At 39.4% G+C, this 16,472-nt stretch overlaps 1 protein-coding gene across 1 annotated transcript in view; it reads right to left on the bottom strand.

Annotated features, from left to right (window-relative positions):
* Positions 1–2,683: 2,683 nt before the first annotated feature.
* Positions 2,684–16,472, bottom strand: part of LOC119789457 (cAMP-dependent protein kinase type II-beta regulatory subunit) — a 31,086-nt gene continuing 17,297 nt past the window's right edge. The window contains exons 3-11 of the mRNA XM_038294334.1: positions 16,048–16,100; positions 15,830–15,913; positions 15,571–15,677; positions 15,335–15,488; positions 6,462–6,563; positions 6,312–6,386; positions 6,148–6,216; positions 5,867–6,005; positions 2,684–3,527 (exon numbers count right to left, since the gene is read on the bottom strand). Of these exons, the coding sequence (XP_038150262.1) occupies positions 3,394–3,527; positions 5,867–6,005; positions 6,148–6,216; positions 6,312–6,386; positions 6,462–6,563; positions 15,335–15,488; positions 15,571–15,677; positions 15,830–15,913; positions 16,048–16,100 (917 nt within the window). The 3' untranslated portion in view covers positions 2,684–3,393. The remainder of the gene's footprint in view (positions 3,528–5,866; positions 6,006–6,147; positions 6,217–6,311; positions 6,387–6,461; positions 6,564–15,334; positions 15,489–15,570; positions 15,678–15,829; positions 15,914–16,047; positions 16,101–16,472) is intronic.

Here is a 16,472-nt window from a genome sequence, read left to right as displayed (position 1 = left end):
CTTAGATCTTTATGTTTTTTCTCACTTGGGTCAAATAAATCAGAATGATTATTTGTAGACAGAGTCATTGTTATTAACAATAAATTGTTTCAATTAAAGAAATATGATGCATATCTTCTCTTTATTTGTGGTTAAACTGCGAATGATGAATCTAAGCGTTACATTAAACATTTAGTGTAGCCATGGTAAAAAATGTCTTCTTTATTTTTGCAATTTCTTATATATTTGTGTAATCGTGGAGGTATTTGAAATTTGATCTTTAATCTTTTTTTTCGCGAGATAATCAAAAAAATCCTATTGACTCTATCCCTTCCCCTACACCACAAGAACAGGGACAGCCTACCCCTTAGAAAGAGTATGAAGAATGAAGACCCAGGGGTGAAATGCCCCATGAGAGACAAAAAATAATCTCGTGTCACACACAAATATAAAAATGTTCTTTAATGACATGAAAAGTCAAACACACATTTGTTTTTCTGGCTAACGTTGTGATTTTGCTTTTAAAAAATAAAAGTGCTACTAAAGAGTGGAAGGAGGGGGAATCAAAATTCTTAAATATAAACTCAGTTGCAGACAGAAAACAGACAAAAACAGAAGAGTTTGGTTGGGGGAAGACGACGACCCATTTTTCAAATCCTGTAAAAGTCATTGGCAGAGGTAGACAGCAATAATGTATACTTCACCTACACAAAAAGTATGAGCTAAATCTTACATTAAGACACTTCAAAAAAGAAAAAACTGTCTGAAGACACTGCCTACAATGACTACAGTCCATTGGAAAAACGTTTTCAATCAAAAGTGGGCCTATACCGTTTAATAACACTCACTTTCAAAATAGTACAGCAATGTGTTGTATCTTCTTACAAAACTATCAGCTATCCCTTCCTCTGGCATTTGCTTTGTTGTAAAAGCAGAGCATTTAGGCAAAAAGCCACTAATACCTATTAACAATAGAATACCGTTTATCAGATTAAAAGCTTTTAATCTGCTGATAAACAGAGATGTTTCTGTGTATAAATGTAAAATCAGCTCTGATGATAACAAAGTATGGTATTTTTTTAAGTATAGCACCGTGAAAAGATATTCACCCCCTTCAAGTTTTTTTCTGCTGTTCCTTTTAATCAAATGCAATTCAGATTATGGAAATATTTTGAGCAGCCTAATATACCCTGCGAAAAGCAGCTGTTTATGTGCTAAAGTTTATATAGATATAGCAGTTTTCCAAATTTAATGAACAAATACATAAACCTATAAAATCTAAGATGGACTTACCTAAAAAGAATTTCACTCGCAGCCCACATATTGGAGGGTTTTGAGCATAAATGGCCAATTTAAAGATATGAAGTCCAGATTTAGATTAGGTTACTTCACTATCTTTCAGCTTTCCAGAGGTGGATTTCATAATCGGCTATGATTGTCCTGGTTAATACCCAAAGAGGCTTTAGGGTACTTGAACTAATGTTCTAGCTCCTTTAGGAGGGTCAAAGCTAGCCTCGTGAGACCATCCTGATCTCGCGAGCTTTCAAGATTTTACTCGCTAATCAGTCTGGAGACTCTCCGTTAAAGAAAATTTGGAGCCGTTCACCAAACGAGCGTCCAATCAGCGTTGGCTTTGAGGCGGGTTGAGGTGTGACGCAACGAGAAGCGCGACAGTTAAGTCTAAAGAACATGGCGGCTTCAGCCGATGAAACTAGCGTTAGCGTCGGAATTACAGAGTATTTCTTCACTGAATGAAGAGCAAAACACTGCTCTGGAGGCTTTTCTCAGAGGAAAAGATGTTTTTGCTCTTCTCCCGACTGGTTTCGGCAAGAGTAGCCTGGCTTGTGGTTGTGTTTTCGTCGTCGCTCTGTTAGTACGTCATATGCTTCGTTGATCTGATTGGTTTATTTGGCCCGTCTATCACCAACATAGGCCAATCAGCTAACCAGTATTTTCGCCCCTTCCCAAAATTACTTCAACGGAAGGTTTCCAGATGGATATGCGGAGCGGAGTCAGGTTAGGTCAAAGCAGCCCCCACCACCATACGTCCAACACTGTGTTTGAGTCTTTGTTTAATGCTCTTTCAAAAACATTCAGTTTTATGTCACACAGGAAATCCACCCCCCCTTTAAATCATTGTTTGTTTTCTAATCAGTTGACAGAATATTTTGCCATAAGTCATTGGGCTGATGAGGATTGGTTTGGCAAATACAAGATGGGGCTCAGGAGTCTTAGCGGTTGGCGGCGGCTTTGGCCGTGGAACCCTTTAAAGGAGGACATTTTTGTCTGGTCTCTCTCCATAGTGATAAATATTGATCTTAACATAGATAGCTGTAGATCTTTGGATGTTGTGCTAGGTTCTGTTTTGAGTTTCTGAAGAAAATGCTGATGTACTGTAGTTTTAAAGCAGTTACAGCTTCTGTAAATGTTCTTGTTTTTGTCTATTTGGATAGAGATACTGATATATACGGATTCACTGAAATCCCAAAGCCTTTGATATGTCTTTAAGTTTCCAGTAATATATGTCAGTAACTTTATCATGTTATTTAATTTCTATTGATCAGGGCATGGGGCATGGATTTTGGCCAACTTTATATTATCAGACATAATTTTTATTAAAGTTTGGTAATAACTGGTTCAGTAAATATAAATAAACTCAGCTTTAAAAAAACACATGATCGATCATATAAAATGAATAACTAACAACGGTTCAATCACTTTATTACTTTTTTATACAGGGTTGGTTTGGATAGATCTCCCTCTCTAAGTAAAGAAAAAAATCATAATTTAAAAACTGCATTTTGTATTTATTAAGATTATCCTTGCATGATTTTAAAGTTTGCTTTAATTTTGAAAACATTTAGGCTGCAAAATTTTCCAAATCTCTAAGGAAGTAAATATTTTTTCACGCCATGTGTGGATCATATGAATTTCTCCTACTGAGAAAGGTAAATGTGGCAAATCGAAAATGACTATCCAAACATAAATCAACTGTGGCATCCTATTTAAGACTGCTAAGGTTTAGAAATTTACAAGCAATAATACACTGTCTTATCAGAATACCTTTTTTCAAAGAAAAATATGGGGTGAGGCTTAACAAAGTGTTTCAGTTTACAAAAAAAGTGAAGCACTTGACACTCGACAATAAAATGCACACATATTCTTTACAGTGAAAGTCATGGTTAATGCAATAAAACAAGCTTTTGAGCAACTCTGCTTTGGCGTGCTGAATCTGCAACTTTCTGTTGTACACTCTACTAAAACGGGCCATATCTTAGTCTTAATTGTAAGACACTCAAATGTTGTATAGTGGGTATTCACATTTCTTCTTGTGTTTTGAGTAGCATTGCGGAAAAACATCCTCAGTGGGCCTGTTTGTTCCCGTTGTCTCCATTATGGTTTGTTGGAGTCGATTTATGCACTCTGCTGCTCAATCTCAGTGCTACTTCCAAACAAGGCCACCAGCTGCTCCTCGTAGTTAGCGATGTTTCTCTTCATGATGTCCATGCACGGGCCGAGTAGTCTCTCAAAGGCTTTGACATCCAAGACTTAAAAATACAAAAAAAAAAGGAAGAGAGAAGCAATGAACTTCATGGGGATAAGTAAAGGACATCTACATCAATTCAATTGAAATAAAAAAGGTTTTTTCATTGGGATCAAGGCTAATTTTATACACTAATCAAGCATTTGAGAATGCTGAACCTTGCAGATTACCATTGCATATGTTCTGCAAGCTGAAACTGTTACCAGTTAATACAGACCTGATGATGTTTATTTATAGAAAGGGAAACAAATGTATGCTTTCAGAATTTTGTGGGATAAAACTTAAAGACCTTACAATACACTGGAAAAAAACAAAATCTAGATAAGTAATTTCTTCTTAAAATTAGTGCATTTGTTCTTGAATCGAGGAGATAAAAGAGACACTTTGCCAATGGAACAAGACAATTTACATTTAAAATAAGAAAATACAATTGCATTGTCTTATTTCAAGTGCATATTATCTAATTATCTTATTTAAAGAGTAAAAATACTCATTCCATTGGCAAATCATCTTATTTATCTACTCAAATTAAGGGTAAATACACCTAATTTAAGACATTTTTACTAATTTTTAGATTGTTTTTTGCAGTGTAGATTGTGTTTGTGCAAAAAATTACACTGCAAAAATTTTATATCTACATAAGTCATTTTTTTCTAAAAACAAGTAAACATTTTTTGTATTGAGGAGGTAAGTGAGAGACTTTGCCGATGAAATGAAACAATTTACACTTAAAATAAGACAAAACAATTGCACTGTCTTATTTTAAGTGCATGTTATCTAATTATCTTATTCAAAGAGTAAAAATACTCATTCCATTGGCAAACAGCCTTATTTACCTGCTCAAATTAAGAGTTAATGCAGTTACTTTAAGACATTTTCACTTATTTCTAGATTGTTTTTGCAGTGTATATATGTATATACACCTACACTGGAAAAAACGATCTAGAAATAAGTAGAATTTTCTTAAATTAAGTGTATTTACCCATAATTTGAGTAAGTAAATGAGGAAGTTTGCCAATGGAATGAGTATTTTTACTCTTAAAATAAGATAATTAGATAAAATGTAGGGATGCACGATATTGGGATTTTGGCCGATATCCGATATGCCGATATTTTAAAACTCATGTAGCCGATAACCGATATCGATACCGATGTTAAAGCTGGACAAAAATAAGTAGTCATTGAAAATAGCAGTTTTGTTATCCATTTCTGACACTTTGAAAAATAATATACTCAAATATGTTTTCATATGCTAATATCAAATTGATTTTTAAAAACGCGGTATCGATCTAATTTACTTTCAAAATCTCGTGAAATTTCATTGTTCTGTTACAAACTCTTGTGATATTTTGTTAGTAAAATAGATCGATGCCGCGTCAATATATCAACATATAAAAATATGGCAAAATTTTGTGAATTTTCGGGGGATTTCGTAGCATAACGATGACATATAGCAATATTTCATTAGTAAAAGAGATTGATATGGTGTTTTTAAATGGCAATATATCAGCATATGAAGATATTGTGATATTTTAATGTATTAATATTTTTTCCCTCGTCTTTAGAAGTTTTTAAGTCTGTAAAAAAGAAGTTTTTAAGGAAGAAGAAGAAGTAGTATATTTTTTTGTTCTTTTAGACTTTAGAAACTCAGAAGCTGATCAAATATCGGGTTAAATATTGGTGGGGTGGCCGATGTCCGATATTCAGTTTTAAGGCCGATACAGGCCGATACCGATAGGGGGCCGATTATATCGTGCATCCCTATTAAAATGCACTTGAAATAAGACAATGCAATTGTGTTTTGTTATTTTAAGTATAAAACTGTCTTGTTCCATTGGCAAAGTGTCTCTTTTACCTCTTCAATCCAAGAAGAAATGCACTTATTTTAAGAAAAAATGTCTTATCTAGATTTGGATTTTTTACAGTGTATATATTATTTGTCCTAACTTATCTACCCTCCTCATCCCTTTTTTCCAGATATGCCTAATTAAAATAAAAAGGTTAAACATTAGACCTGAATTTCATCAAAATTGATTTTCATACAGTAGATGCCTCCCATCCAATTAAACTGAGCCATAGGTTTTTTTTTCAGAGAAGCCAAAAAATGGCACCCTAAAAAACATGCAGATGAAACTGCATTGATTCAAATTCAAACTGTTGCATACTGTGGCTGCAGTAATTTAAGTTTTTTTGGGTCTTAGTATGCTTGTCTATAATCTCCTCTTTTAAGAGTAATCCTGCATAAACACTTTTAGAAGGGTAATAAGGCATAGCAGGAGATTGATTATGAAAGGCTGCCTAGACCCCTTAATACAGTACATCAAAGAAATGTACAAAATGTACCCAAGCATTTGACACTCCCCACAGCATATGCCGATGCAGCTCTGGGCTTGTTTGTGACAAGAGCCAACTCCCCAAAATACTGGCCCCTCGTGCACGTGGCAATATCCACCTCCTCTTCCTCCTCCTCGTCTTTTTTTGTCTTGTGAAAAACAAAAGTGTAAAAATAAGAAAACCAGAACTGAAACACAACACTCCCAGTATGCATTTGAGGCTCATGCGCCGAGTTTTCGGGTAGAGAAACATTGTGAGGATACAGAAATAAATGAAATCTCCAAAATTACCCGGCTTCTTTTCATGGTGATTCTAACTTGGCCGCTCTCAACGATGTAAAAGCAATCGGCTAAATCACCCTGTTGTAACACAGCAATACAGGTGAGTGGAGTCACATTATGTGAGCGCAGAGCAGAGGATAAAAACAGTAGCTATCATTGCAACGATGAATTACCTGAGCAATAATTTGCTGGGAGTCGTTATACACCCTTGTGGAAAGCACATCTACTACCTTCATTCTCTCTGACACCTGAAACAGAAGTCATCAGTAATTTGACTATGAATTCATGATGTACTTTGTTGAACCCTGTGCTGCAAAGCTGACCTCTAAAGACGTGAGCAGGGGAAGAGTTTCAATGAATGCCTCGTACAGCTTCCTCTTCTTGGCGTTGTTTTTCACTATGATCCTCCTGAACGTCAGACGATCCTGTAACACAGTTTAAAATAAAACTTTTATTCATTTTGGTAGATTAAAATGAGATTTTCTTAGTTTAACATGTCTAAATGGCTTCATATTTGTGACGTTGTTAAAACTTTTTCTGCATTTTGTTTGCATGTTTTCCCTACAGATTAATGGGTTCTCTCCAGCTACCCCAGCTTCCTCCCATAATCCACAGTAAATCTAACTTAGGTACTGGTGTAGGTACCAGATCTGCTCGGGGCCCCGCCCTTTCTTATAGCAACTCTTAAAAAAAAAAAAAAATTAACAGCAATATACTGGACTTTGTTTCCAAGTTTGAAGACGTTTCCCTTCCCATCCCGGAATCTTTTTTAATTCAAAATGAAAGAATTAGCATTGAGTTAGAGGTTTTATACAATAGCCCAACAAAGCCTTTTTTTTGTTTTAAAAACACGCAAATTTAAACTGACGAAAGGGTCCACCCCTTTGGAGTGGGGGTCGTTTGGCTTCCTTTTTTAAGGGCTGATTATACTCCTCGCAGCAATGTGTCCAACATATTCTCATTATCAGTTCGTCTGAAATCGTACGAAAAGTTATGCACAGTATTTCGTACGTTTTTGACGTTTTTTCCTCCAAAAAACAGATCAGTGCGCATGCGCTGCCAGACAGACGAAAAAAGCAGATCCGCGGACGGACATAAAACTGGGAAAAACAGTGCAATAATTACTTCTTGATGTCTCTCACTAGGTTGCTTGCTGTTTTGTTTCTTAGGGTTAGGGTTAATTGTATGTTAAATTCTATGTTATTGAATGGTGCGTAAGATGCGCATGCGCATGGATATCTTGTCTCGAGGCAAGACGTAAAAATATGGCGAAATACGACGAAAAAAACGTCAAAAACATTAGAAATTACTGTGCATAACTTTTCGTCTGATTTCATACGAACTGATAATGAGAATACACTGATGTGTCGCAGTGAGCTTGAGACAGACATTTTTGATTTATGCTCAATTTTGAGCGTGGTCTGCGCTATACGCTGTGGGTCTAGATACGGCCGAGGCGATGATGAAGTCGGGACGAGTTTGTCCGACAACGGAGGGCCAAACATGAGGGCCAAAAAGAGCGGGGATCCAGGTGGAAAAAGGGTCCCAACGTTCTCGCAAACCTCGCTCTTCTATTCGGTCAAACTTTACGAGTTGTTTTCCGCAATTGCGGTCATAAAAACAAAACAAGCCGGCCTCCTGTCTGCAGTCAGCTACAATTTGGGAGAGGTGCAGCAGAGTGTCTGCGTAGAGGGCGGAGACGTCTTTTTGTTTACTGCGACCTAGTTTCAAAGTATAAATCAGCCTTTAGCCTGCAATGCCCCATAAGTGTCTGAAAGGAGGGTTGTTAAAGGGAATTGTTGGCCTGGCTGATTAAGTGGGGACCTCCGCTCTCCAGTACAGGGGCTGGTGCTTTGATAACAGCTAGAAGGGATTAACTCAATTGCTGCATTGTAGGTTTTTGAAAGCTGAAAGTCACCCATTACGGTATTGCGCCTGTTTCTAACTTGGAAACAAAGTCCAATGGATTGTTTAAAATTTTTTGGAATCACTATGACCTGGATGACTGAGAATCTTCACCAGCATATGGCTCGGACAAACACTACTGCACCCGTTTCTAAGAATCAGATCTCTTTTGACGTCTCAACATATTATTACCTACTATATTTGCTATTATTTCACATTTCATTGGCCATCTAAAGTAGCCGAAAGTAGAAAACAATCATTGTCAGTCTTGAAGGAAAGTACTGCGTCCTGTTTTCATTAAGATCTCACAGCAGTGGAGGACAAATTGAACATCTTAAAAAGAATGACTTTCATAGAGATTTTAGACAGAAAACACTACTTGTAGAAAACAAACATTTGTTGTTGACACAAAGTTATCTTAAGTAAGTTATTAACTAAGTAACGTTTATTTATATGGCAACTTTCACAGACGTAGAGGTCACAAAGTGCTTCACAAAATTAAAATACAAATAAAATACATTTACAGTCACAAAAAACATGGTCATAAAACAAACCTTAATCTACTTGAATTAAAATGCTTTCTTAAACAAATAGGTTTTCAGTTCACCCTTAAAAATGTTATAATGATGTAGCTTAATATGGCTAACTGATTGAGCTAAGATAGGCTAACCTATTAGCTACTGAGAAAAGGTAGCCACAGCGCTACCTTGCAGTTACTTTGTTCCCCATAAACAGATTCTTTTCAATTTTATTATCACTCAGGTAAAACTTCTCCGATCATTAGACACGCTAAAGCTACAGATGCTCCCCACTCGGCACATGTATGTTATTATCGTTGTCTGGGCAACCACAATGTTTTACATCATGTGAAAACGTGCAGCCAATCATATAGCGTAACATCACTGGCATGTGCAGGACCCGAGCAGATCTGGTAACTACAGCGGATACAGACCACTCCCCTTTGTCCAGTATCTATGGGTTCAAGTGGATGACTAGAAGTGGATGGATGGAAAATGTGTGCAAATGAAACTATGTTAATAAAGCAACTCTGTTTGTCCTCGATATTCTACCGACCCTTTAAAACTAGGGCTCCATTGATTTTTCTGGCTGCACCTACTAACCTAAAAAATAGCAATATGCTGTAAGTGTCACAATGAGCTTGGTTTTACACAAAAAAAAAAATCCCAAAATCTTTTACTCAAATACTAAAGAGAAAGTTTGCATTGAAACGTATCCAGTGCTTCTGGCATCCATTTGAAAAAAGTTTTCAATTGGTTTTAGATGTCTGATATGTCAAATATTGGACTGAGGAACACTATGTCAACATGCAGTATTGTAAAGTACTTATGGAGGATAAAAAGTGCCAAAATTAAATAAATAAATACAGCATTAAATAAATAATTAAATGTGTCAATAATTAATTAAATGTGGAATTAAATAAATAAATGTGTCATTAATTAATTAAAACCACGTCACTAATATAAAGTGCCACAATTAAATAAATAAATATAGCGATAAACAATTAAATGTGTAATTCATTAAATAAATAAGGAATTAAATATATAAATGTGTCATTAATTTTATAAAATACGTCTTCATTTTATAAAAAAAATATATCTAATTATTTCAGTGTGCATTTAATTATTTCATGGTCCTGTGACGCAGTGCATCGAAACCATTAATAGAATCTGTCAAACTCACCCATTAAATTTAGGGGGCGGGGTTAACGCGAATCGAGTCGCCACCTACTGTATCAGAGTATGTTTACAACCTGTGGATCACAGTCTCTGTAATCGATTTGCTTCGCCTTAATGTGCAGGATGACCAATCAGGTGTTAGATAACCGCCCCCTAACTTTGATGGGTGAGTTTGACAGATTCTTTTAATGGTTTCAATGCACTGCGACACAGGACCATGAAATAATTAAATGCACACTGAAATAATTATATATATTTTTTTAATAAAATGAAGACGTATTTTATTAAATTAGTGACACATTTATGTATTTAATTCCTTATTTATTTAATGAATTACACATTGAATCAATTGTTTTTTTTTTTTTTTTTTTTTTTTACAGTGTCCTGTCTGGCAAGGTGGCAATAAGAATAATTGTCTTGATGCCAAAAGGAGCCCAACAGATTTTACTTTCACAAGTGTAGCGGTATGGCAATTGCCATACTGCTCCACTTGTTTCATGTATATAAATTGCTTTATTATAATTATGCAGGGAGTTTTACAGTTCATATGGACACTGCAATGTAAGTAGAGCAGAAAAACAGAAGAAGAAGAAGGGAAAAGAAAAAGAAAAAAACAGGACAAAAGATGAAAGAAAGAGGAGATAGGAAGGAGACAATGACAAAACATTTTCAGTCTGCTTCAACACATGTAATGAGATGGAAAAAAAAAAAAAAAAAAAAAAAAAAAAAAAAAGAACAGCACAACCAAAAAACATGGTACGAGATATACAATAAAGCAAACACCTTGAAACTATCGCTAACGTAATATTATTAAGTCTGACATGTACACTGTGCACTGCAAAAAATATAAATCTCAATAAGTTATTTTTTCTTAAAATAAGTGTGTTTTTCCTTGATTTGAGGAGGTAAGTAAGACACTTTGCCAATGGAACAAGACAATTTCCTTTTAAAATAAGAAAAAACTATTTTATCGTCTTATTTCAAGTAAATATTATCTAACTGTCTTATTTTAAGAGTGAAAATACTCATTCCATTGGCAAATCATCTTATTTACCTGCTCAAATTAAGGCTAAATATACTTAATTTAAGCCATTTTTTACTTATTTCTGGATTGTTTTTGCAGTGTGTTACCTGAAGATATGAATGTGGGGTTTCTGTTTGGAAGTGAATCTCTAAGTACCTGAAGCCTAGCACCTGTAGTTGTTTGTGAGGGTGAACTTGTGCATGTAAAGTTTAACCATAGAAAAAATGCTCAATAGTGGTTGTGGAGAGCCGGAGAGGCACACCCCCCAGAGCACTGAGTCCAGCGCCGGGAGACCCAAAGCCCCAGGCGCCCAAGGGGACCCCAGAAGCGAAGGCACCAAGGCGGGGCCAGCCCCGGAAACCAGACCCCACCAAGGCAGGAGGAGAGACAGCCACGAAGAAGCCCCCCAGCCACCGCCATGCCGGCGCCCCGGGGAGCCGCGGGGACGAGTCCGCGGGCCCCGCCGGCAGCCGGCCACCCCGAAGTAGGGCCGGGCACCGAACACCAGCCCCCCCACGGCGCCGACCTAAACGCCCCAGCCCCACAGAGCACCGAAACACGCCCCGCCCCCCAGCACCAAGCCCCGGCGACCGGCCGCAACACCCACCGCGACCGCACCACCCAGGAAAACACTCAGGCGGCCCCGCCCCCGGCCGGGGCCCATGCGCATCCGCCGCGAACCGGCCGCGAGCGCCGCGGGACCCCCCTAAAACGCCCCCCCGGCCAAAAGCGCAGCCCCACCCCACCAAGACCGATGCCAACAGCGCGCAACGAAACACACCGCGCACAGAATCAGCCCGAGAGCAGAAAAGCCGCCCGGCGCAAAACCGCAAGAAGAGCAGACCGCAGCCGACGCAACCACCCCCCCCAGCAGCCCGAGGGGCAGCACAAAGCCAGAGCGGAGCGAACCGCGCCGCCCCCCCACCGGACGAAGCCAAAGCAGCCCAGCCACGTCCGCCGCCCCCCCCCGCCGCCCGCACCAGGCCCTGACACGCGGCCAGAGCAGCTCCGCCGCCCCGGCCCCCCACCACGCGCCGGCCATAGCCACTCCAGGCCCCCACCCGCCCCGCAGCCCCACCCGCCGCGATCAGCGGGAACAGAGCAGCCCCGCCATGCCTCCAGGAGGGAAAACCCACCCGAATACCTAGCCAGCGCAGCCAGCCCGCCCAGACCGGCCCCCCAACACTACCCCCGCCGGAGCCGCCCGGACCCCCACACACCAGCGGCGCGCCGCCAGCAGGACCCCCACCCAGCAGGCCCGCCCGCCCCCCGAGAAAACAGACATGCCAAACCCCCCAAAGGAAGAAGAAAAAAAAAAAAAAAAAAAAAACAATGCCCCCACAATGCGACAGCGGACACCAGACACCGACCCGCCCGCAACCGCTCCCCCCCACCGAGGAAGAGAAAAAAAAACATAAATAAATAGGTAAATTAATTAATTAATTAATAATTACAATTAAAATAAATAGGCAAGAGGAGAAGTGCGAGCGGAAAAACCGGAGCCCAAAACAGGACCCAAGACCCGCACCCCACCATGCCGTGCAGCTCCCCCCCCCCCCCCGAACCGGTACCACAGAACCGGCATAGGAAAGAAACACCGCCCAGGAACCGGCATCGTAGCGAAGGCACCGGCACCGACCCCGAAAATCCCCGAACAACACCCAGCCCCACCCCGAAGCGGATCCAGTCCCAGGCCCCAGGGATCCGAGGCCCCAAGGGCACCCGATCCCCAGACAGGAGCCCCAGCAAATCAATTGTTTATCGCTGTATTTATTTATTTAATTGTGGCACTTCATATTAGTGACGTGGTTTTAATTAATAAATGACACATTTATTTATTTAATTCCACATTTAATTAATTTTTGACACATTTAATTATTTATTTAATGCTGTATTTATTTATTTAATTTTGGCACTTTTTATCCTCCATAAGTACTATGTGAAAAGCATCATTAGCTGCAGAGGGCGCCCTCTAGCCATGACCTGTGATCCACAGGCCTTAATAAAACGGTTAGCACCAGCGCACGTCACACCCCAAATAACATGTCCCCTGTAATCTTCTGTTTGCTGTTTTCAGAGAGACTCTCCGGCACCAACGCTCCTCCCCAGATTAAGCTGGCCGCGTGGAGAAAGATGGAGCGCCTGCTTGTTCACAGATTAAGCTGCACACTCTAAGACTCTCAGGTCAGCACAGGGTTAGCAGCAACATCCTTCATCTCCCACTGATGATATAACAGAGCTGTTAGCCCCTTTTTAAGGACAGAATCCTTGCTGAGTCATGAATAAGTGGGATGGTTTACATGAAGTGGACGATTTACACCTCAAGCAGCTCCTCTGCTTACAGGAAACTTTACTGTTGTTTAAAAGATATCAGAATACTGATTTCATCACCCTGTTAAATACATTTTAAAACTTTATAATTGATTTTGATGAATATCTAAATTTATATCAAGCAGTATGATTACTGTCCTCCTTTATCCCCACACCCACTGTAATTTAGATAGATCAAAGAGGATATTTACATAAAGTAGGTATAAAATATAAGAAAAATCATTATTTTATGTGTCTTTCTCATGGGCAGTGAATCACTCTTCTTTTAGGTCAGTTAGGATTATCGAAAATGTTTCCTTTAAATGCATTAATATTGGAAAAGTCCAGAACATACTGTCATGGTTTTGCAAACTCCCAATTGTTTAGTTTGAGGAGAATTGCGGCAAACCTGCAAGTAGATGTTGGATGTTAAGGCAATACCATAAACAAAAAATGCTTTGTTGTCCGAGATCATTTAAAATAGAACATTTATCAGGCAGACATTTATGAATCTCCTAAAATCCTGTTCATCCATGAGCACATTCTCAGATGGTTGAATCTGCATTGCTCATTTAAAAACTCATATGCAAGAATGAACACCATGGGCAATAAAACAAGCATCATACTGCTCAGAAAGGAGGGAAATGTGAGTTTTGAGCCCAGAATAAAGGCAAAAGACCTTGTGAACATGCTGGCTGAAACTAGTAAAACAGTGAAATCCTAGAATTTCTAAAAGTAGAATGGGAGGCAGATCTTTTAGTTATCAAGCTCCTCTCCTGTGGAACCAACTATCAGTTTCAGTCAGTGAGGCAGACACCCTGTCTACTTTTAAGGCTAGGCTTAAAACTTTCCTTTTTGATAAAGCTTATAGTTAGAGTGGCTCAGGTTATCCTGAGCTATCTCTATAGTTATGCTGCTATAGGCTTAGACTGCTGGAGGACATAGGGACCCCTTTTTCATCATTCTGCTTCATTCTATCTCTATTCTCCAAATCTGCAGAATCTGTCAGTTTAATATCTAACATTCTGCTCTCTCTGCTTTTTCTCATAGTAGCTTCATCTGGTCTGTTCCTGTTTGGCTGTGACTCCATCCTGGAGAGAAATATCAGCTGTGCTGCTGCCATCAACACCTTGGTTTATAGATGCTGGAGATCGGCCTGTTTTCCAGTGTGGTCCTGTTTCTCTGACGGTGACTGAGTGGATGTGCTCTCTTCATCCTCTGATATCCTCTGACATGTTTCCTGGACGGGGCCGCCTTTTACAGTTGGCTTTTGTATCTCTGCTTCTGTCTCCTGGAACCCCAGTCGGCCTCAGCAGATGGCCGCTCACACTGAGCCTGGTTCTGCTCGAGGTTTTTTCTTGCTAAAAGGGAGTTTTTCCTCTCCACTGTCGCTACAAGCATGCTTAGTGTGCGGAATTGCTTTCGAGTCAATGAGTCGATGCAATGAACTGGTTTTCCGTAGACAGAAAAAACTTTGAATCAATTTGACTGGATGATCTGGTTGTAAAATTGTAAATTGCCTTGAGATGACATGTGTTGTGAATTGGCGCTATATAAATAAACCGAATTGAATTGAAATAGGTTTTTCACCCACATCGGCTTAAAGGCCATCGAGAAAGGAGGAAACAATTACAGAAAACAAAGACCTACATTGCAATTTATAAATGCACTGGGGGTCCTACATTTATCGATAAATGTTATATAGTTGGATTAAATTAAAACTATTGTAACGAGAAAAAGGAGGAAGTTTGCAAATCCAGAGAAATATATTAATCTCAGTGCTCCTCAACGCTTGTAAGAACTGAAGAAGCCTCTTGGATGAGAAACAAACCGTCTTCTAGAAAACTTCACCTCCAGCTGCCTAAACTGAACTTTATCAAGCTTGACCTGGATGACTGGCGATCTTCACAGACATGTTGCTGGTTGTTTTGATGCCAAATCGCTTCACTTCACAAACTGAATACTGTCATTAACAAAAGAATATTGAAGTGATCTCAATACATCAGTCTGTAAGTTAAAGCTTGTAGAAGCATATGGAAAAAGGCTGTCATTTAATACATTTTAAGTGAATTTATGCTTCCACCTGTACAGTAGGTTATCCAATCTGCTCTGTGCCATCTCCCTCTTTTCCACCATGCCCCAGCACAGCCACAGACACCCTGGGTGTGTATTTAAGCTGTGCCAGCTGACTGCACACAGTATGTCATAAAAACCTGAGCAAGCAGCCAGCTCCTGCATGGCTATGTAATGTTTGACTCACCAGGCACCAAAGGGCTCCAGGTGAGGTTGCAATTATCGTGGCTGCCCGGGGGGTGTTGTACATCAGCGCCAGTTCTCCAAAGCTGCCTTTGTTGTCGTAGGAACCCACCAACTTCTCAGCACCCTCGACCTTCACGAAGATGTTGAACGTCCCACTGCATAAAAGATCAAATAAGCAATGAAGATATAAGCAGACGGGGATTCTGGAATCTTTTAAAAGTAACTGCTTTAAACTACCTTTCAATTACATAGAAGTTGTCCCCGTCATCATCTTGATCAATGATGTGCTCTCCCTCCGTGCAGAGCTTTTCAAACATGGCGTCCAAAACCTGAGACATTTGCTCCTGAGAGGGAGAGAAAATACATTGAAGTTTTTTTTGTTGTTGCTTAAACTAATTTATATTACAACATAAATTGACTACAGTACAAAAAAATAATGCACACATGAAAAAGAAAACAAACCACTTCAATCTGACGACTTCAATCATTTACTCACTGGATCTAAATTCTTGAAGAGAAGAATGTCCCTGCAAGCTTCCTGTAGTCTCTGTCTCTGTTCATCCGTTTTGGGATGGGTAACCTGAGAGACAAAAACGTGTTTCTGTGAGACTGCCTTAGGGCGGCCGATCATTAAGTAAAGCCGGTCCTTTTCTTGGCCAGTCTGATTCTAAGCTAAATCATAAATGTGAGGTTGTGGTGTGGAATGCAGTTTACCCGTGGCTCTTTATCTTCTTCTTCATCGTCAGGGTTGAACGCCTCTGCACACACTGTTACAGATAGCAACAAAAATAATACTGTATTGTTAAACTGTGCTTTGTTGATGTCACAGTAAATTTACCACAGTGTAGACTGCATCTAGTCATATTCCTACCATTCATTTTGAACAATAAACACAAATAGAGCAACTATTTATCCTTTAGTCAAAAAGTGGGGTTCACAATACAGTCACTTGTGAAGGTATTCACTCCAAGGCCTAGCAATGTTTTTCACACTTTGTCCCAGTACACCCACGAAGCTGTTAAATGGTATTTTAATCACCTTTTTATTTTACGGAACACAAAATAGAGAATCATTATGAAGGGGAAGGAAAATCAGTCAGGGTTTTTAACCATTTTCTACCAATAAAAAAAAAACTGAAA

This window comes from Cyprinodon tularosa, unplaced genomic scaffold (genome assembly GCF_016077235.1).
Source record: "Cyprinodon tularosa strain WSP-4 unplaced genomic scaffold, ASM1607723v1 ctg339, whole genome shotgun sequence".
Classification (NCBI taxonomy): Eukaryota; Metazoa; Chordata; class Actinopteri; order Cyprinodontiformes; family Cyprinodontidae; genus Cyprinodon; species Cyprinodon tularosa.
The sequence above is the reverse complement of the archived record's forward strand: the minus strand, read 5'-3'. Positions and strand labels throughout refer to the sequence as shown.